We start from the raw sequence: 17,756 nt of genomic DNA on the forward strand, positions 1-17,756 counted from the left end.
TTCCTTCCTATCCCATAAAGAATCTCAACACATTATATTAGTTCAGCAGGAGAAGGCAAGATAATCACATTTCAATGATTTCTGTCAATAAGCAATGGTGTTCAACCAGCATACGATGGGCTCTTTTTTCACTTAATACACAGTGTTATTTCAAGCCTGTAAAATTTTATGATATGAAAACACAGATTTATCATTTTGGGAAATCCTTAGCTTCAATTTATATTTCCAAATTGTATCATGCTCTAAAATATTAGAAATTTTATTTTATCATACAAAATTTTTTTTGTGAAAATCATTAAAGCAGATGTTTCTCATCTTCTCTCTCTGAAGAATCTTCGTGCACATTCTGTCTTTCTGTATATATATATATATACATACATATATATACACGTATATACATACATAGATACATACATATATATACACATATACATATACATATATATAATATTATATACTCATTAGTTGGAAAATTGAAATTTTGGGGGGAGGAAGATAAGATTTGAAAATATAATTCAGGTTTCTCCTTTTAAAACAAGAGCTTTCCATCTTTGATCCTGACATCAGTTACTTGGATATAATGAAACAAATAAATATCTTCAGCCCATCAGATATTAAAAACATAAGTTGTAAAGTTACTTCCATGAATTATAAAGTTACTTCCACCACTAGCATGACCTGCTTACAGAACGAAACCAAAACCAAACCCATTGCCGTCCAGTCAATTCCAATTCATAGCGACCCTATAGCTATATAGAGTGTACACAAAATTATCATTGTAAATAGTAATCCAAAATTTCTTCCACAGTGCATATAATATGTAGCTTAGCCACCACTCCTCATGGTTTAGAAGTAGCAACTATTAGACATGATAACAGTAACATTCTCCTCATTGTTCTCCAGACCACATTTTCTACATCTTTTCTCAGCCTCACTCAAAAGCAGAAAAATTAGTCTTCAGTAGCTATACAAGACATAGGCTTCTAGAATGCATTCATCCTTCGGTTAAATGTAGAAAAGGTAATCACAAAATTTACAGTCCAAACTAAGGCAGTTGTTAATGCAAAAGGAGGTGCTATCAATATACATACTAGGAAACAGGGGTAAAGGAATTACCTTAATTAGAAATTCCACCTTTGCTCTTCTGGACATAAAGTTTCCTAATATAACTACCATAGTCTTTTAAAGAAAACGAATGTGATTGAACCATATATTAGATCAGTTTCAAAGTTTGAATAAAATACATGCTATCTTATAGGTTTTCCATATAAAATTTGTTCTCACTTTAATAAGCTTGCTAACTAGTTTGGTACTGTATAGAAATCACTTGTCTCACTTGAATCTTTGTTTAAATTAATAGGTGATAGTGAAATAGCCCTGGTGGCACAGTGGTTAAGAGTTCCGCTGCTAACCAAAAATTCAGCAGTTCGAATCCACCAGCCACTCCCTGGAAACACTATGGGGCAGCTCTACTGTGTCCTATAGGGTCACTACGTGTCAGAATCAACTGGATGGCAACAGGTTTGATTTTTGGTTTAGAGAAGTAGCATTGGAGATCATTAAGAATGATGTTAGCAGTAATAGCTAACCTCATTGGGCATTTAATAAGAATCCAGCACTATTTCAAGACCTTTATCTTTATTAAGTCATATAATTCTCACACTATCCCTATAGCTTAAGGTCTATTACTTTTTTTCGCTTTTACAGATGAAATACTGTGTCTCAGAGCAGTTAAGTACTTTATTCAGGCCATGCAGCTAACAAGTGGCAAAGGTGGGATTTCACTGCCTATGTAGCAAGTGCTACTTTAAGTTCTATACAAATAGTCATGTGATCATAATAAACAACCTTGTAAAGTATCTGACATTGAGCCTTTAGAAAAGAAGAAGAAATTGAGGTCATGCAGTATATCTTCTTAAAATTATTATGCATAAAAATCTTGACAAAGTGTTCACCTTTAAGACATGTCTTATTGCTGATATTTATTCCAATGTATCATATATATATCATATATGTATATATATACATATATACACACACACATACGTATGTTGTTGTTAGTTGCTGTCGAGTTGTTTCTGACTCATGGTGATCTCATGTGTGCAGAGTAAAACTGCTCTATAAGCTTTTCAAGATTGTGACTTTTTGGAAGCAGATTGTCAGGTATGTCCTCTGAGGAACCTCTGGGTAGGTTTGAACCACCAACCTTTTGGCAAGTAGTAGAGAACCTAATCATTTACACCACCCAGGGACTCATATACACATGTATATATATAGATAGATACAGAAAGAGACAAAGAGGGAGGAAGAGAAAGAGAGTCTCTGGGTGGCACAAACTGTTAAGCGTTTGGCTGCTAACAAAAGATTGACAGTTCAAATTCATCCAGAGTCACCTTGGAAGAAAGGTCTGGAAATTTACTTCAGAAAGATCACAGCCATTGAAGCCTTATGGGATGCAGTTTTAATCTGAAACATATGGGGTCGCCATGAGTCAGAATCAACTTGGCAACTGATGTGTGTGTACAAAGCCCTGGTGGTGAAGTGGTTAAGAGCTACAGCTGCTAACCAAAAGGTTGGCAGTTCAAATCCACAGCTGCTCCTCGGAAACCCTATGGGGCAGTTCTACTCTGTCCTATGGTGTCACTATGAGTCGGAATCAACTTGATGGCAACAGGTTTGGTTTATATATACATAGCAACATAAACTTTAACATGTTAGTGAATTACAAATCAATCGTTATCCAAAAAATCTAAGCTAAACAAATATAATATGATAGCTATGTAAAAGAGTGAGCTTTAATTCAAAAAATATTCATTGGGCACTTATTATGCAGCAGTAACTTTTCCATGTTCCATATATATAGGAGTGAAAAAAAAGTCTGACTCTGTTTTAAAATAATAGCTAACCCTACAGTGCCTTCTATGTACCAGGCCTTGTTGTAAACAGTTAACTCATTTAATCCTTCTTAACAAGTTAAATACTATTCTTATTGCCACTTGAGAGTGAGAAAACAGATACAGTGATAAGTAATCTAATCCATGTCCCATTGCTGTGAAGCAGCAGAGTTGGATTAAATACAGTATGGTACCTGAATCCACTGCTTAAATCACTATGGCTTAATGAACTTTCTTGAATTTATGTAAGAAATGAGACAGACAATAAGCAAACACATACATATCAGAGAATGACAAGTTCTAAAGAGAAAAAATCAGGTAAGGGAAGTAGAAATGATGGAAATAAGTATGATTCTGATATAAAGGAAGGAAAGATCTATGAACAAAGACCTAAGCTATGTAGCAAGCTATGCAGATATCTTGAAGAAGATTGTTCCAGGCAGAGAAAACTTTAAGGGCAGAGATCTTAAGTGACCACCACATCAGGAGTTCTTGAGAAACAGCAAGCAGGCTAGTGTGTTCCCAGCAGAGTGAGTTCGGGAGAGAGTGGTTGAAGTTATGATGCAAGACATAAGGGTGAGGAAATAATGCTTAGCCTTGAACACCATGAGAAATCACTTCGGATTTTGTCCTGAGTGAGATGATAGCCATCAGAAAGTTTTGATCAAAGGAGTGACGTGATATAACTTAAGTTTTATAAGAATCAGTTTGGTTCCTGTAAAGTGAACAGACTTTAGAGGACAATTAAAATGGTAAGAAAAGAACATGATTTTTTCACTCGTAATACCAAATTCTAAATTCTATTTCACCTGCCAATATAAATTTATGTAACCTATATGTGCTTTAACTACAATTGATAGAACTGTATTATGTTTATTCTGTTTTATTACACACACTGTTGGTGTTCAGTGAAAACCAGTGTAAACCATTGATGCTAGAGGCGATTGTGATTTAAACCATGATGATAGCAGTCAATGAGGAAGAAAATTATGTATACAATGGGCATGGTTTATTGATTTACTGGATGTAGCGAAAAAAAGGAAAGATTCCAGAAAGTGTCAGATGCTGAATAAACTTGTCTAAATGAGACTATATCCATCAGATTGTTTAAGAATTAGCTGGATAGGTGAGTTCTATATTGATGGGAGCCCTCTGATCACCTCTCAATCCCTTGCTAAAATACCTAATTTTCAAAACAAATTATATGCAAGTAACTAAACTGTGACATGTATGGACCATTAACTTAAGTTGTAGGAATTCTGTTAACAACCCAGGTCTAAAAAAATATTATTTATAGGATGCCAGAAATGGTGAATGAAAAGGAAAAGCAAACATGTAAATTTATGGCTCTATTTTTTATAACTATAAAAAACCTGTTTGATGTTTTCCTTCTATGTTAAAATGATTCGTATTTTATTTTAGCAATCAACTGTTCAGGGTTTCTAGCTGTTTTTGCTGTTAATGTTCTTATTATCACATCAAGAGTTAAGATACTTCTACGTAAAAATAGCTCTTAAGATAAAGATAGTTCCTCAGGAATTTTAGAGTGAGAGGTTTTTGAAATGTTTCCAGCTACAAAAGATGAGTACCACATCCTTTGGATTATTGCTTCGGGATTCTGTCACGATTAAATAATGTTACGGTTATAAAAGTTTTTACAGGTTTTTATTAAATGAAGTTTATCACAACAGATAATAAATCTATATTCAAAGACACATAGATCAGTATTGACAAATAAAGGACTCAGTTATGTAGTCAGAAACTTCTCAGATCTTTTGCTAAAAGAAATTACTAATTATACTGAATTTTGAATTTTTTAAATCAAATAACCAATAATTGCAAAGTCAGAAAGACCCAAATAGGCAAATTAAAGTAATATTAAGTTCTAATTTTGGAAGCACTAATGACGTCTAATGAGAAAAATTAAAAGACAATTAAAAAAAAAAAGACAGAAATTGAAATGATTTCCCCCTTTCACAAAATAATGTTGGAATGATGAGTTTATAAGTCGGCAGAGATGAAGCATTCCTTAATTTAAGAATAAGATCAGTTCTCAAGTATAAGACTTGTTATCTAGATACAGCAGGCATTTCAGAATAAACGAGTCTCAAAGGGAGCTGACTTCTGATAGGAAAATAAGTGAGTGTGACATTCATAGGCCTTAAGTGGTGACAGACTGGTGGGCTCAGGTTACTCAATTGAATCCCAGTAGATCAACAGGGATTGAAGTTTATTTGGTGATTGTCAGTTTAAAAATCCACTAATAAAAGATAGTAATCATGTGAAGCCTGAAAGGTTTGCATATTTGAAACTCTTAAGTGGGTAGGGAGTTCATCTTTGCCTTCCTCCTTAGATGCTCCAGAGACATCTCTATAGCAATATGCCTTCAGTTAAAGCCCAAAAGGTCAAGGATCTAGGGCATTTACAGGAGATAATTTCTACTTTAGGGGTTTGCTGTTTACTGTTAGAGACATCCCCGTGATGATCCTTCAGTATGCTGGGACTGTTCATAACTGGAAGAGATTTACAAAGCTGTTCTCAATTTCTTGAGTAAAAAAACGTTTCATCATCCGGCTGAGCCAGCTCCTTGTTCATACCTCTATTTTAGCCTGCATTGCATTATCTTGGATTAGACTATTTATATATCACTCTCCTTCACAAAACCCCGAACATATGAAGAGCATGTATTATATTTTGTTTTGTTACATTTTGTTTTTATCCTGACGTTCCTAGGGTTTATTACAGTGACTATCACTGAAAGATTCTCGGTTAATAATGAAGAAAGATTAAAGGAAGAAAGGAAGAGGGAGGGAGGGAAAGCCGGAGGGAGGAAGAAAGGAAGGCAATGCTCTGAGATCATGTCCTGCAAGATATTCTTGTAGGTCCTTGATAATAATCAACTGAACGCATTTTAGTAGTGATAATGTTTTCCAACAACAACTGTCCTCTAAACCTTTGAACTCTTATCTTGTAACCATGCACATATCATACTTTTCACAGCAGAAAGTAAGATGCAAAGTAAATATACATAAAGTTAAGATCACACACATGAATGCATAATTTAGGACTATGCTGAACTTAGATGTTTTGTTACATAAATTCTAGACGAAAATATAAATGTTATCACTTCCATGCTTCTAACAATAAAATGCTTAAGATCTCAGGAAGCACACATTTGTGCCCAGAAACATGTGGTGTGAGAACATTAAAAGTCATAATGTGCTATAAATATCAGTTTCCACTTGTACTTTTGCCCCTTCAGAACTCTCTCTCCAAAGGCTTTAGAGAATTTAGCATATGGTTGGGGAATTTTATTTCTTATCAATGCCTCAAGTCACTGCTCATCAAATTCTAATTTTTTGAAGAACAGGTTCAGAAAAGAAAGTTGTCACTAAAAATCTTTGATGATGAAGGTCAGTGAAAGAGAACCAAAAAAAAAAAAAAATCATAGTGTGATAGATTAAATACACACTAAGAGCACAGAACAAATTTAGGCAATGATTTTGATGTTTTTTTGTTATTCTAGCAAAAAAATACAAATAAAATGAGTTAATTTGGAAAAGAATCATGCCTATGATAAAGCTGTCCTTTAATTTCTAAAAAAAGAATCAAACAAAAGCAAAAAACAAACAAAATGCACCCCAAGATTTTTCCCCAAAATTTTATTATGTAAGCACAGTGTTTATATTTTTTGTTTGAACTGTTAAACCACAAAGGAACTAATTAGTAAAGAACGTAAATTTTCAGGTTTATAGATAGGGAGATTGCCTTAATTTATTACAAATCAGAAAGATAAAATTTTAGGATAAACTAAATTTAATTAAAACAATAATGAAATATCATATTCCTTTCCCCTAAAATAATGCATTTAAATTCTATCGTACCTGGCAATGTACATCTGTACAATCTATATGGACTGTCATTACATCTAAAAGCAACTACAATATGTTGATTCTGTTTTGTTACATACATGTTTGTTGTTCAAAGAAGATTAAATAAGGAAAAACAATAAATATTTTAAAAGGTTTCCAGTGCATCCTAGACACGTACCCAATGATTTATACTTAATTTGAACTGTTTTATACTTAGTCTCCAAATTCATATTATACACACATACATAAAAAGTTATTTACATTCAATATTTTAATTACAAATGGAGAAATTTTATTGTTTCCTTTATTTTAAAATTCTCTAACTTATATGGGCATAACAGTTTTTATATTAATTACCATTAAAATTGTCAACTTTAATTTGTTAGACATGTCCTAATTTATTCAAGGCTCTAAGCCATAGCCATTTCTAGGAATTCTTTAAAGAAGAGGCTATTCTCCAGGTGCCTCTAATGAGATAACCTGTGGTGTCAATAAATATAAATATATTTTAAAATTGCATTGATATCCTAAAAAACTACAAATTAGAAGATAAAATCTTGAGGAAAATAATGGGATTGCCAGATATATACTACAAAGCTGGTTAAAGACGAGAGATGGGTAGTAGCTCCATAGCCTAAGCAGATCCCACAATATAATGCTGCCTCCCAAACATGAAGGTCCCGAAAACAGCTTACTGAAGTTTTCCCTCTCAGTTTCACTGGACTCTGTGTCTTAAGTCTTTATTGTTTCCATTCTATCTTCCAACTTGTTGCCAGAGTCAATTTCCTGAAAGTTAGATCTGATATTAAACCCCTGATCTGAGAAGAAAAGATTCTAAATGCTTTAGCAAGGCATGCAGGCCCTCCTCAGTTAGTTTAACCATACCCGTCCAGTCTCAGTTTACTCCAGTCTGCAACATCACACCCTGTACTTAATCATAAAAGGCCAGAAGTCTTGTTTGCTACTTAGCTGCATTTTGTCTTTGCCATGCTAACTCCTTTTCTTGGAAAACTCTCTCCACTCCTCCCACGCTTATGTATTTTACTGTTTTCTGTTGTTGTTGGCTTGTTTCTTAGATCATTCTGAGTATTTCCCTGAGCTGAATAATGATTTGATTCTCATCTTCATGCCTAAGCCTCTATTGGATGAAATTATTTCCTCATCATTCTTGGTATAATTTGTGCTAAACTCACACTTTTCTTTTTTTTTTGCCATATAATACTTTGTTTTAAAATACATATTTGTATCTGTCTTTCCAATTAGATTGATGTATCTTAGGATAAGAGAATATATTTGATTTTCAACCACTTGTAATCTAAAGTATAATTGTTGTTATTATTGAATGTCATGGTGTCAATTTCAGCTCACAGCAATCCCACGTGACAGAGTAGAGCTGTCCCACAGGGTTTTCTAGGCTGTAATCTTTATGGGAAAAGATTGCCAAGTTTTTCTCCCACTCAGCCACTGGGTGGGTTTCAACCTCCAACCTTTTGGTTAGCAGCTGAGAGCTTAACCATTGTGCCAGTAGCCACTCATAAAATGGTTGCTTAATTTTAATTACAAAGTAAACATAGTCCTTTCACCTTAAAATATCTCCCTTGGAGATATGTTATTAATCTACTGCTAGATTCTTTACACAGGAATTTTTATTTATGCCTATGTACTTTTTCAACATGAATTTCTAACTATTGACTTTTTTTAATTCAATTTTTGATTTAATAAAAAAAAAATCAAATCCATTGCCATCAAGTCAATTCTGACTCACAGCAGCCCTATAAGACAGAGTAGAACTACCCCATAAGGTTTCCAAGGCTGTAATCTTTACAGAAGCCGACTGCTACATCTTTCTCCTGCAGTGGCTGGTGGGTTCAAACCACCGACCTTTCAGTTAGCAGCTGAGTGCTTAACCACTGCAATACCAGTGCTCCTTCTGATTTAATAAACAAACAACAACAAAAAAAAAAAAACCCATTGCCATTGAGTCGATACCCACTCATAGCAACCCTACAGAACAGAGTAGAACTGCCCCATAGGGTTTCCAAGCAGTGGCTGGTAGATTCAAACTGCCAACCTTTTGGTTAGCCACTATAGCTCTTAACCTCTGCACCACCAGGGCTCCTTTGATTTAATACGAAGCAGGAATTCCTTTAATTATACTATATGCTCCTCTTAATTCCCTTCCCTTAATGGTTAGACTCTGTTATCCTATTTTTCCGTATTTATTTTGGTCAAGTAAGAATTTTCCAAAGAAGACATGATTTCTGCACTTTTTTATTGATCTAAACCTTTAAGTCACTTTAGCTGTATGTTTTGTCCTATGCTTACCACTGAAGCCTTCGACAGTGATTGGTTTACCTTGCCTGTCAAAAAATGCAATCTTTAGGATGAAAACTGTGAAAAGTCTAAAGATGGTATGTTCTAATTTTGTATCCAAGATGTATTTATTGTATTCTATAATTCAGGTCACTTGATCTGTTTGGATTGTAGCAATGTCGGAAAGTTCATGACCGTGTCATCTAGTTCAGAGGCTCTCAAACTACACAGGACGAAGAATCTTCTTTTTATTTTCCTCTTTAATCTTTTTTACTCTTAAAATATAATAAAAGATAAATAGAAAATATGAAATTTTGATATACCTAATACAATGCCACAAATTATTATTATTATTATTAGAGTCAATAAACACAAAATAACTGTTAAATTGATAGGATAGTTTATAAATGCTCATTCCTAACTTCTGAATTATACTAAAACTGTTTCTGGGAAAAAGAACTTATCTGCTTACAGAAGATCAAGAGTAGCACACAAAGCCGTGTCATCTTAGTTGAACCACGAAGAATGAATATGAATAGGGCAAACTGTGACAAAAGACACTCCAGGCAGAGTGATCACATTTGCCCCAAACTGAAAGCAGGAAAATTACAAGATGCGTTCTGGGACTGGTGAGCAGTACAGATCACTAAAACATGGAGTTATAGAGAAGAGGTAGAAGATAATCCCAAGGGTGTAAATTGGGCCATACAAGAGATCGTATAGAATTCAAGAAAGAAGAGTTTGGGACAAATATGTTTTTTCAGAGATCTATCATATACAAAAGAAATGTCTTCCAGTAAACTCAATTTTTTAATTTCCCATCAGTTGTCACCCCATTCCACACTGCCTTTTCCCCAAAACCACTCTCCTAAAGTGGTATAACACTGGTAATATTTCTCTGTGCTTCTTAGCAGCATTTGACCTTACCAAACACTCTCTTCTCACCCAAACACTCTCTTTCAAGCCTCTATGATGCAACATTTTCTTCTCTGGCTCCTAATTTCCTTTGCTATCTACACTTTAGGAAACCCTGGTGGTGAAGTGGGGTAAGATCTACAGCTGCTAAACAAGAAGTCAGCAATACAAATCCACCAGGTGCTCCCTGGAAACTCTATGGGGCAGTTCTATTTGTCCTATAGTGTCGCTATGAGTTGGAATCAACTCATCTGCAATGGGTTTTTGGTTATTTACAATTTAAGTGGCAGATCATAACATGTTGGGATTCCTCAGGCCTCTGTCATAGGTGCTTTTCTTTTCTTATCTATCGTACTGTTCTTTCCAAATTCTATCATCTCTACTCTCATGATTGCAAAACCAAAAAAAAACTAAACCCGTTGCCGTCGAGTTGATTCTGACTGCAAGGACTACCTATTTATCCCTGATTACCAAATCAATATACTTAAATAAAGATCACTCCCCTGAGATCTAGGTTACTAACCTGCACACCCAGTTACTTATTAAAAACAAAAACCCGTTGCTGTTGTGTTGATTCCCACTCATATTGACCCTACAGGACAGAGTAGAACTGCCTCATAGAGTTTCCAGGGTTGTAATCTTTATGGGAGCAGACTGCCACATCTTTCTCCTTCAGAGCAGCTGGTGGATTCGAACCACTGAACTTTTGGTTAGCAGCTAAGCGCTATAAGCACAGCACCACCAGGGCAACTTAGTTAACTATTAAAAAACAAACAAACATTGCAATGGAGTCGATTCTAACTCATCTCTAATTGGATGTTTCCCAAACATCTCCAACTTAAAAATGAACAAAACTGAGGGCTTCTTATCTACCCCTGTACTTGTCAGTACTAAAAATAAGAAGCAGACACACAAATAATAATAACAAAACGAAAAAAGACTCAGTAAATGATACCACCCTTAGTGTCTTAAAAATAGGAAAAAAACCATTATTTGTCTCAAAAGGAAAGGCGAACATAAATCCTTCAAAGATGCTCCTCTGTTCTGAAATGTCATGTCTATATGGGAAATCAGACAGTCCAGTCGTAAACCTAAACTGAAAATGAGCATTTGAAACTGCAAATACTAATGGCATGTCATAAATCCCTCTAAAGCATTAGTTTATAACAGGAGAAAGGTGCAGAACATATACTACCTGCGTTCAAATGTTGGCTCTACCATATACTTAGTCTGTCATTTAGACTCTCTGTGCCATAGTTTCGTCTGTAAAAAGGAAGAGTAATAGTACCTAATTACTTTTATACATAAGGACAATGAGGGTCAGAGATACAGGGCCAAGGGCCATGCCAAAGGATAAAGGAAAAATAAGTGTCACATTTATATTAAAATTCTATTCTATCTGGACCCAACTTACACGAGCTTTCAATTTTGTTATGCAGTATAAGTAGGTGGAAGAGGACTAAGAGAGGGAATGCAAGGCAGAGGAGTAGAAAAAGAAGAAGAGGAATAAAACAAAGAAAGTGTAATTTGCATACTTATGAAAGTATTCAAACTATCATGAAGCCGTTTTAGACCAGGTACCATTCCCATTTTATTGATGAAGGAATTGAGCCCAAAATATGCTAAGTATCATGCCTAAGGTCATACATTAAAAGTGACAGTGTTGGAAATTACAAACTCTCCAAATCTCTACCCAGATTATTAAAGGTGTGATTTTTATGTATGAATTAACTAACAGTCTTACTATCTTATAATTTTCTCAAAATTAATATTTTTACTATTAGAAGGATTAAAGAATTATTATTTTATTTGTGAAAAGAATTCTTTAAAAAAGCTTTTGAGAGTTTAAACATAGAGAAAATAAAAGGAGAAAGAGGGCTTGTGAGGTCAAATTCCTTGCAGAAAAGACAATGGAATAATATTGGAAACATTCATCAGCCCTAGCTTTTAGAGTTCATGCTGTGCTTTTGAATCATTGACTTATCACTAGATAAGCTTCTGGCATTTTACAAAATAGAAGTGAGGCAAGGATTGTTAACAACTGGAAATAACTCATCTTTAAATTTCTAAAATTTATTTTTTTCTACAGTATCTTGAATCTTTTGATATAATCATAAAAAGAATGACATTTAACAAACTTATTTAAACAATATTTGTTGCCCTCCATTTTATCATCCTTGATTTGCTATATAATTTTAATCATTCATAGAGAATTATTAAATTAGTTAAATATCCTTGTATTCAATGTCTTCTATGAGAAACATGTTAGCTTTTACATTTAGAACATGATTATTTATTAGTAAATCACACACTATTACAAAGTTTAATTTTATACATCCATGCTGAGGGAAAGCCAAGAGTAGCTTAGGCATTTGGTGGAATGGTTTGAGAAAATGTCTCTTTCTATGAGCAGCTTATATTTGTTCCACAGTTAATGTGATTTAGAATAAAAAAAATCGTGTGTTTCCAAAATTATGCTTCTCCACCCCAACACTATCACTACTAAACATGAGTGTAATGTCCAATCCACACATCCTTGGACAACCATCCATTATGTCAACAAATACTGATTTAACACTTTGCTGAGCCTCTGTGTCAAACACTGTTCTAAGTGCTAGAGGTACAGCAGTGGATAAAACAAAAATCCCTTATGTCATGAAACTGAAATATTACTGGGATAGGTCAAATAATAAAATAAAAAACAGGAAAATATACATGGTAAGTTAGATGAACATAAGTATTAGTAGAAAAATAAACTATTAGAAGGAATATAGATAATGTTGGTGGATTTTGTAGGTTTAAATAGGTAGGAAAAGACTTGAGGTAAAAATGAATTAAATAAAGACATAAAGGAAAATGAATTGTGAATTACTAATGATATTATCTGAGAAGATTTAACAGGGTAGTTGTGGTTACTGTGTAGGAAATATATTGAAGGAACTATGGCAAAAGCAGACAAAAGATGTGGAAGTGCTGGCAATACTGGTGGTGAAAATTTGTCAGAGTCTGTGTGTATTTTGAAGACATCGCCAAGTGGATTGTGCGTGGGATGTGAGATTAAGAGGTGAGTCATGATATCGCCAACTGTTTGGCTTAAACTGTTTGGAAGATGTGGTTGCCACTTATTACTTGGAGATATCTGTGGGACAGGTGGATTTTTGGAGGAAAACCAAGTTTTCAGTTTTAGATATACCAAGTTTTAGATGCCTAGGAAGCATCCAGATGGATATAAGTATTCGCACTTCAGGGAAAGAGAATAGGCTGCAGTCCTCTATGAGTCATCATCCTGCAAAAGGCAGATAACACTTAAAACTATGGGGCTCATTGAGGTAAATGATTGTAGTTGAGAAGAAGTTCTGATACTGAGTTGGCACCACTCCACACATTATCTAATATCAGGTGATGAAGAACCAGCAAAGAAGAGGACCGGGGAAGCCAAAATGTATGTATTATCCTGGAACCGAAATAACAAAAATATCTTAAAGAAGAGGATGTAATTAACAGTGGTAAATGTTGCTGATATATATCAAATAAGAAACCTTGAGAATTAACCTTTGGATATAGAAAGCTATTTGCCACTGACTCACAGGTGACTTCAACAAGTTCAGATTCTGAGAAGCAGTTCTTACAAACACCAGGATTAAATGTGTTTAGATGAGAATAAGACAGAAAACTTGAACGTGTCAGGAAAATAAAAAAAGATATGGGGCCGAAGCTGAAGAAGATAGTGAAGGCCAGAGAAGATTTTTTGTTTGCTTGTTGTTTTTTTTTTTTTTTTGTGTGTGTGTGTGTGTGTGTGTGATTAAGTAAAAGAACATGATTATATTTATTTTCTTTAATCCAAAAATTTCAATCAATATTTTTTGTCTTATGAATATTTAAGGACATACATTGCCTATTTTAAAGTTTGAATTACAATATCTAGATGCAAAATAAGTTTTCTGCTTTAGATCACTGTATATGAATAAAATGCATATACCCCCTCATGATATTTGAAAATACTGTATATAACCTAAGCATTATATAAGTCATGTCGATGGATAATCAAATATCAGGAAGATAAATTTAAATTATGTTCCAGTATCACAAGGTTCATCACTTATTTTTCCTTGGATTTTTATAAGAGTTCATCTCTTCAAATGATATTTAAAACTAAACAAACAAATAAAAATTACTTTAAATTTATCTCTATTACGCTCAAGTCACAGTGCTAAGAATATGCATATATTATCCCTACTCTTTACTATAAACTTACAAATAAGATTTCATTAAACCATATTCTTAACAAGGGTCCTATGTTTCAACTATTCAGTGAGTTTCTTAAGCCTTGACTCATATGAATGATGTAACAAGATTCAATTCCAGTACATCCAAAATACAAGATCTTTAACTTTTGCTACTTATTTTATAAAACAGTGCTTACTGAAAGACAGAGACATAAACAACACTTCTTTTGCATACTGGGTAGAGACAAGCTCAAAGAAAATCACTTAATATGACCTTTATATATAGTTGTTGTCTATAAAAAACAATATCTTGAACAGCAAAATCAATGTCTCTTATGCTTATAAATTACAATTGTTAGAAATCATGAAGCAAAAATATGTAAATAAACCCAGATTTTTTTTTCCCTTTGAAACGTCTTGCCATCAGTATAAAACAATTTATCAAATTACAAAACCGGTCAAGACAAAACAAAATCCAGTTCTTCTGAGAAGTCAAAGACCTGAATGTAGTAAATAGCACCTCATATAGCTTTGACTGTGCAATAAAAGATGGAGAAGAATCCAAAGTTAATCCCCTATTTAGCCTACTGGTTTCCTCTAAGGATTTGCCACGTGAGATGCAAATACCAGGACTTTCATAGTTCAAATGTGAGATTCCCAAGCTAATGTCCTTATTTTTAAAAAAGATTGTCTTTCTGAATTCTTAATTTTTTTGTAGTTTGATTTACACCTAGAAATGCAAAACAGCATGTCTTAGCTTCAGATAAAATCTTGATAACCAAAAATTTAAATGTATGAAGGAAATAATTAGAAATCCATTAGTTTCTCATATTATTTGAGGGTGGATTGTGTTTCAGACTTTGAACACATGTCTAAAAGGGCACACTAATCAGTCTTAATTCAGAATCTTGGTGTTGGAAAATCCTTGATCATTTTAATTTCTATTCCATTCATTGCCATGTTCCCCCTGATTTAATTGTGTTCTTCTTATGAGTTTTGATTTTTTTTGTAGTCAGATATTACAAACATCAACTTTTAGATGATGATTTTATTTCTTACATTTGACTTATTCCTGTATGATACAAAAATAGTCAAAATACTAAGATACTAAAATAGAATAAGGAAATTATAGCATTCATGAAATTCATATGTTAAAATTGCATTAGACTAATACATATTCAGGTCTCTGGTTAGTGCAGATGGGTAAGCACTGAACTACTAACCAAAAGGTTGGCAGTCCAAATCCACTCAGAAGCATCTTGAAATTAAGACCTGGCGATCTGCTTCTGAAAGGTTACATCCTTCAAAACCTTATGGAGTGCTACTCTGCATTTAGGATCATCATGAGTAAAAATAAACTTGAAAGCAACTAACAACACATATTCATCATTTATATATAGACCCAGTGGTATTACAGAAAAAGCATAGGATTTAGAGTTACATAGAAATGGTTTTGCATCTCTTCTCTGCCACTTACGACCTGTCTAAACTGGAAACATTCTAAATATTTCTTTTTTATTTAAGAATGAAAGTTAATATTACTCAACTAATAGGCTACTCATAGTGTTGCAATTACTAATATATATATATATATATATACACACATATATATGATTTTCTTGGCAATTAAAACAATATACAATTTTTCTTCTTTACTTCTTATTTAGAAATACAGCTCGACCACGGTTATAAGGGATAAGTGACAGAATGTTTTTTTTTTAGAACAAAAATTTATTTAATGTTACTGGTAGTCAAAATGGATGAAGATATATTTTTATTGAAAATATTGGTCTTTCTCATAATAAGTTAAACTATTAGTGTCTTTTCAAACTCATTATATACTGAAATTGTACATACATATATACATCTACAAAATAAACATGTGTATGTTTTAATTTTAAACCTGACAAGTATATATTTTATCTTGCCTAGTGAAACATATATATAGGGTCGCTATGAGTCGGAAGTGACTCGACAGCAAGGGGTTTGGTTTTTTTTGGTTTAGTGTAACATCAGTAAATACAACAAAAATGGGTTATTATATTATGAAAGGCATTCTTTTTTAGGAACTTGTGCACTGTGGTTTTGAAACCACCAAACTTTTCATAAAAGATGAGATTATCTTTTTCAAGGCAAATAATTGAGCCAATTCAGAATAATTTCTTAAATGACAATTTTATCATATACTCTAAATTACTCTAACTTATTAACTTCATGGACTATGGCTTGCAATCTTCTACAAATACTATTAAAACTGTATGATAATTTTAAAGAATGACTTCCATGGGAGCCTGCCTCATTTCCTAAGAGAATTAGGAAATACAACCCTAGCAAATTCTTTCATAAAATGTAGAACTAAAGCAAGTCTTTAAATTTATGTTGGCCTTTCAAATCAATATTTATTTATAATACAAGCAAAACAGGGCTTCAGTGAATTTTTTATGTGGCCAAAATGTGGCCCTATGAATGTTGCAAACTACACAGATTTTAAAAATTTATTAAATGTCCCATCAAACGCATCCCCCCCTCAAAAAAAAAAAAAACATAGGATAATTTTAATGTGCAATGGGTTATTGCATATCTCTAGGATTAGAAAACCTAAAGACACTTAGTCATGTAGTCTGAGAAGCTAAGCACTAGAAATTTTACCCCCAAACAATGGCATACATTAACAGGAAAACTAAAATCTAATTACTGTCTACTATTAACATTGAGTATGAAATATGCAGTGTGTCTTGCATGAAACAATATATAAAGTACATGTACTACTTATCATAAATTTAGGGTTAAAGAACAGGAATTCATTTTAATACAGTCTTGTCACCATTCAATCAAGTGATCAATAACCTTTGGGGTCGATGAAAGAAATAAAAAAGAAAGAAAGAAAACTCACCTTATCCACAATACAGATCTGCTTTCTTGTTTGAGCGTCAAGTATTTCAATCTCAAAGTGAATAGTTTTTGAATGTTTGACCACTGGAGTTGGTTTCAGAGGGCCTGCTGAAAGCACAAGTTGCGACAAAGCATGAAAATTTCTCATATCATTCTTCAGGGTGAACCGTGATGCTCCTTTGGAAAATAATTCTCTCTTGCGTTCTGAAGCAAGAGATTTGTGTCTTCTGAACATTGTGTGAACTAACAGGAGAATCTGTCATGTCAACAGGAGACACTTGCAAGTGTGTTCCCTTTACACCCGTTAAATACTGCTGGTGAAACCCTGGAAGGTCAAGTGGCATGCCATTCCAAGAGTTCAGTTTTATTTAGCAGGCTTGAAAACAATGACTGATCTTATTTCTATATATAACACAGTATTGTGATTTGCTGCAATGTAGAGAATCTCTTTACTGGCATTTAAATTTTATTTTGCTCTCTTAGCTCTACTTCTTAATATGATCACTAGTATCTGAAACGGTAAAGTAAGAAAAGATTCTGAACAGAGGATTTTCCTTACCTCTAAATTCTGGATGTGCTAACCCTCAAACACACATTTCCTACCACACAAATTCACATTAAGATATATTTGATATTAAAATGGT

At 33.5% G+C, this 17,756-nt stretch overlaps 1 protein-coding gene across 1 annotated transcript in view; it reads right to left on the reverse strand.

Moving 5' to 3' along the window:
- TECRL (trans-2,3-enoyl-CoA reductase like) overlaps positions 1-17,546 on the reverse strand; it is a 161,143-nt gene extending 143,597 nt beyond the window's left edge. Inside the window, exon 1 of the mRNA XM_004390708.3 lies at positions 17,114-17,546. Within this exon, the coding sequence (XP_004390765.1) occupies positions 17,114-17,347 (234 nt within the window). The 5' untranslated portion in view covers positions 17,348-17,546. The remainder of the gene's footprint in view (positions 1-17,113) is intronic.
- Positions 17,547-17,756: the final 210 nt, after the last annotated feature.

The sequence above is a fragment of the Trichechus manatus genome, unplaced genomic scaffold (genome assembly GCF_000243295.1).
Source record: "Trichechus manatus latirostris isolate Lorelei unplaced genomic scaffold, TriManLat1.0 scaffold00321, whole genome shotgun sequence".
NCBI lineage: Eukaryota > Metazoa > Chordata > Mammalia > Sirenia > Trichechidae > Trichechus > Trichechus manatus.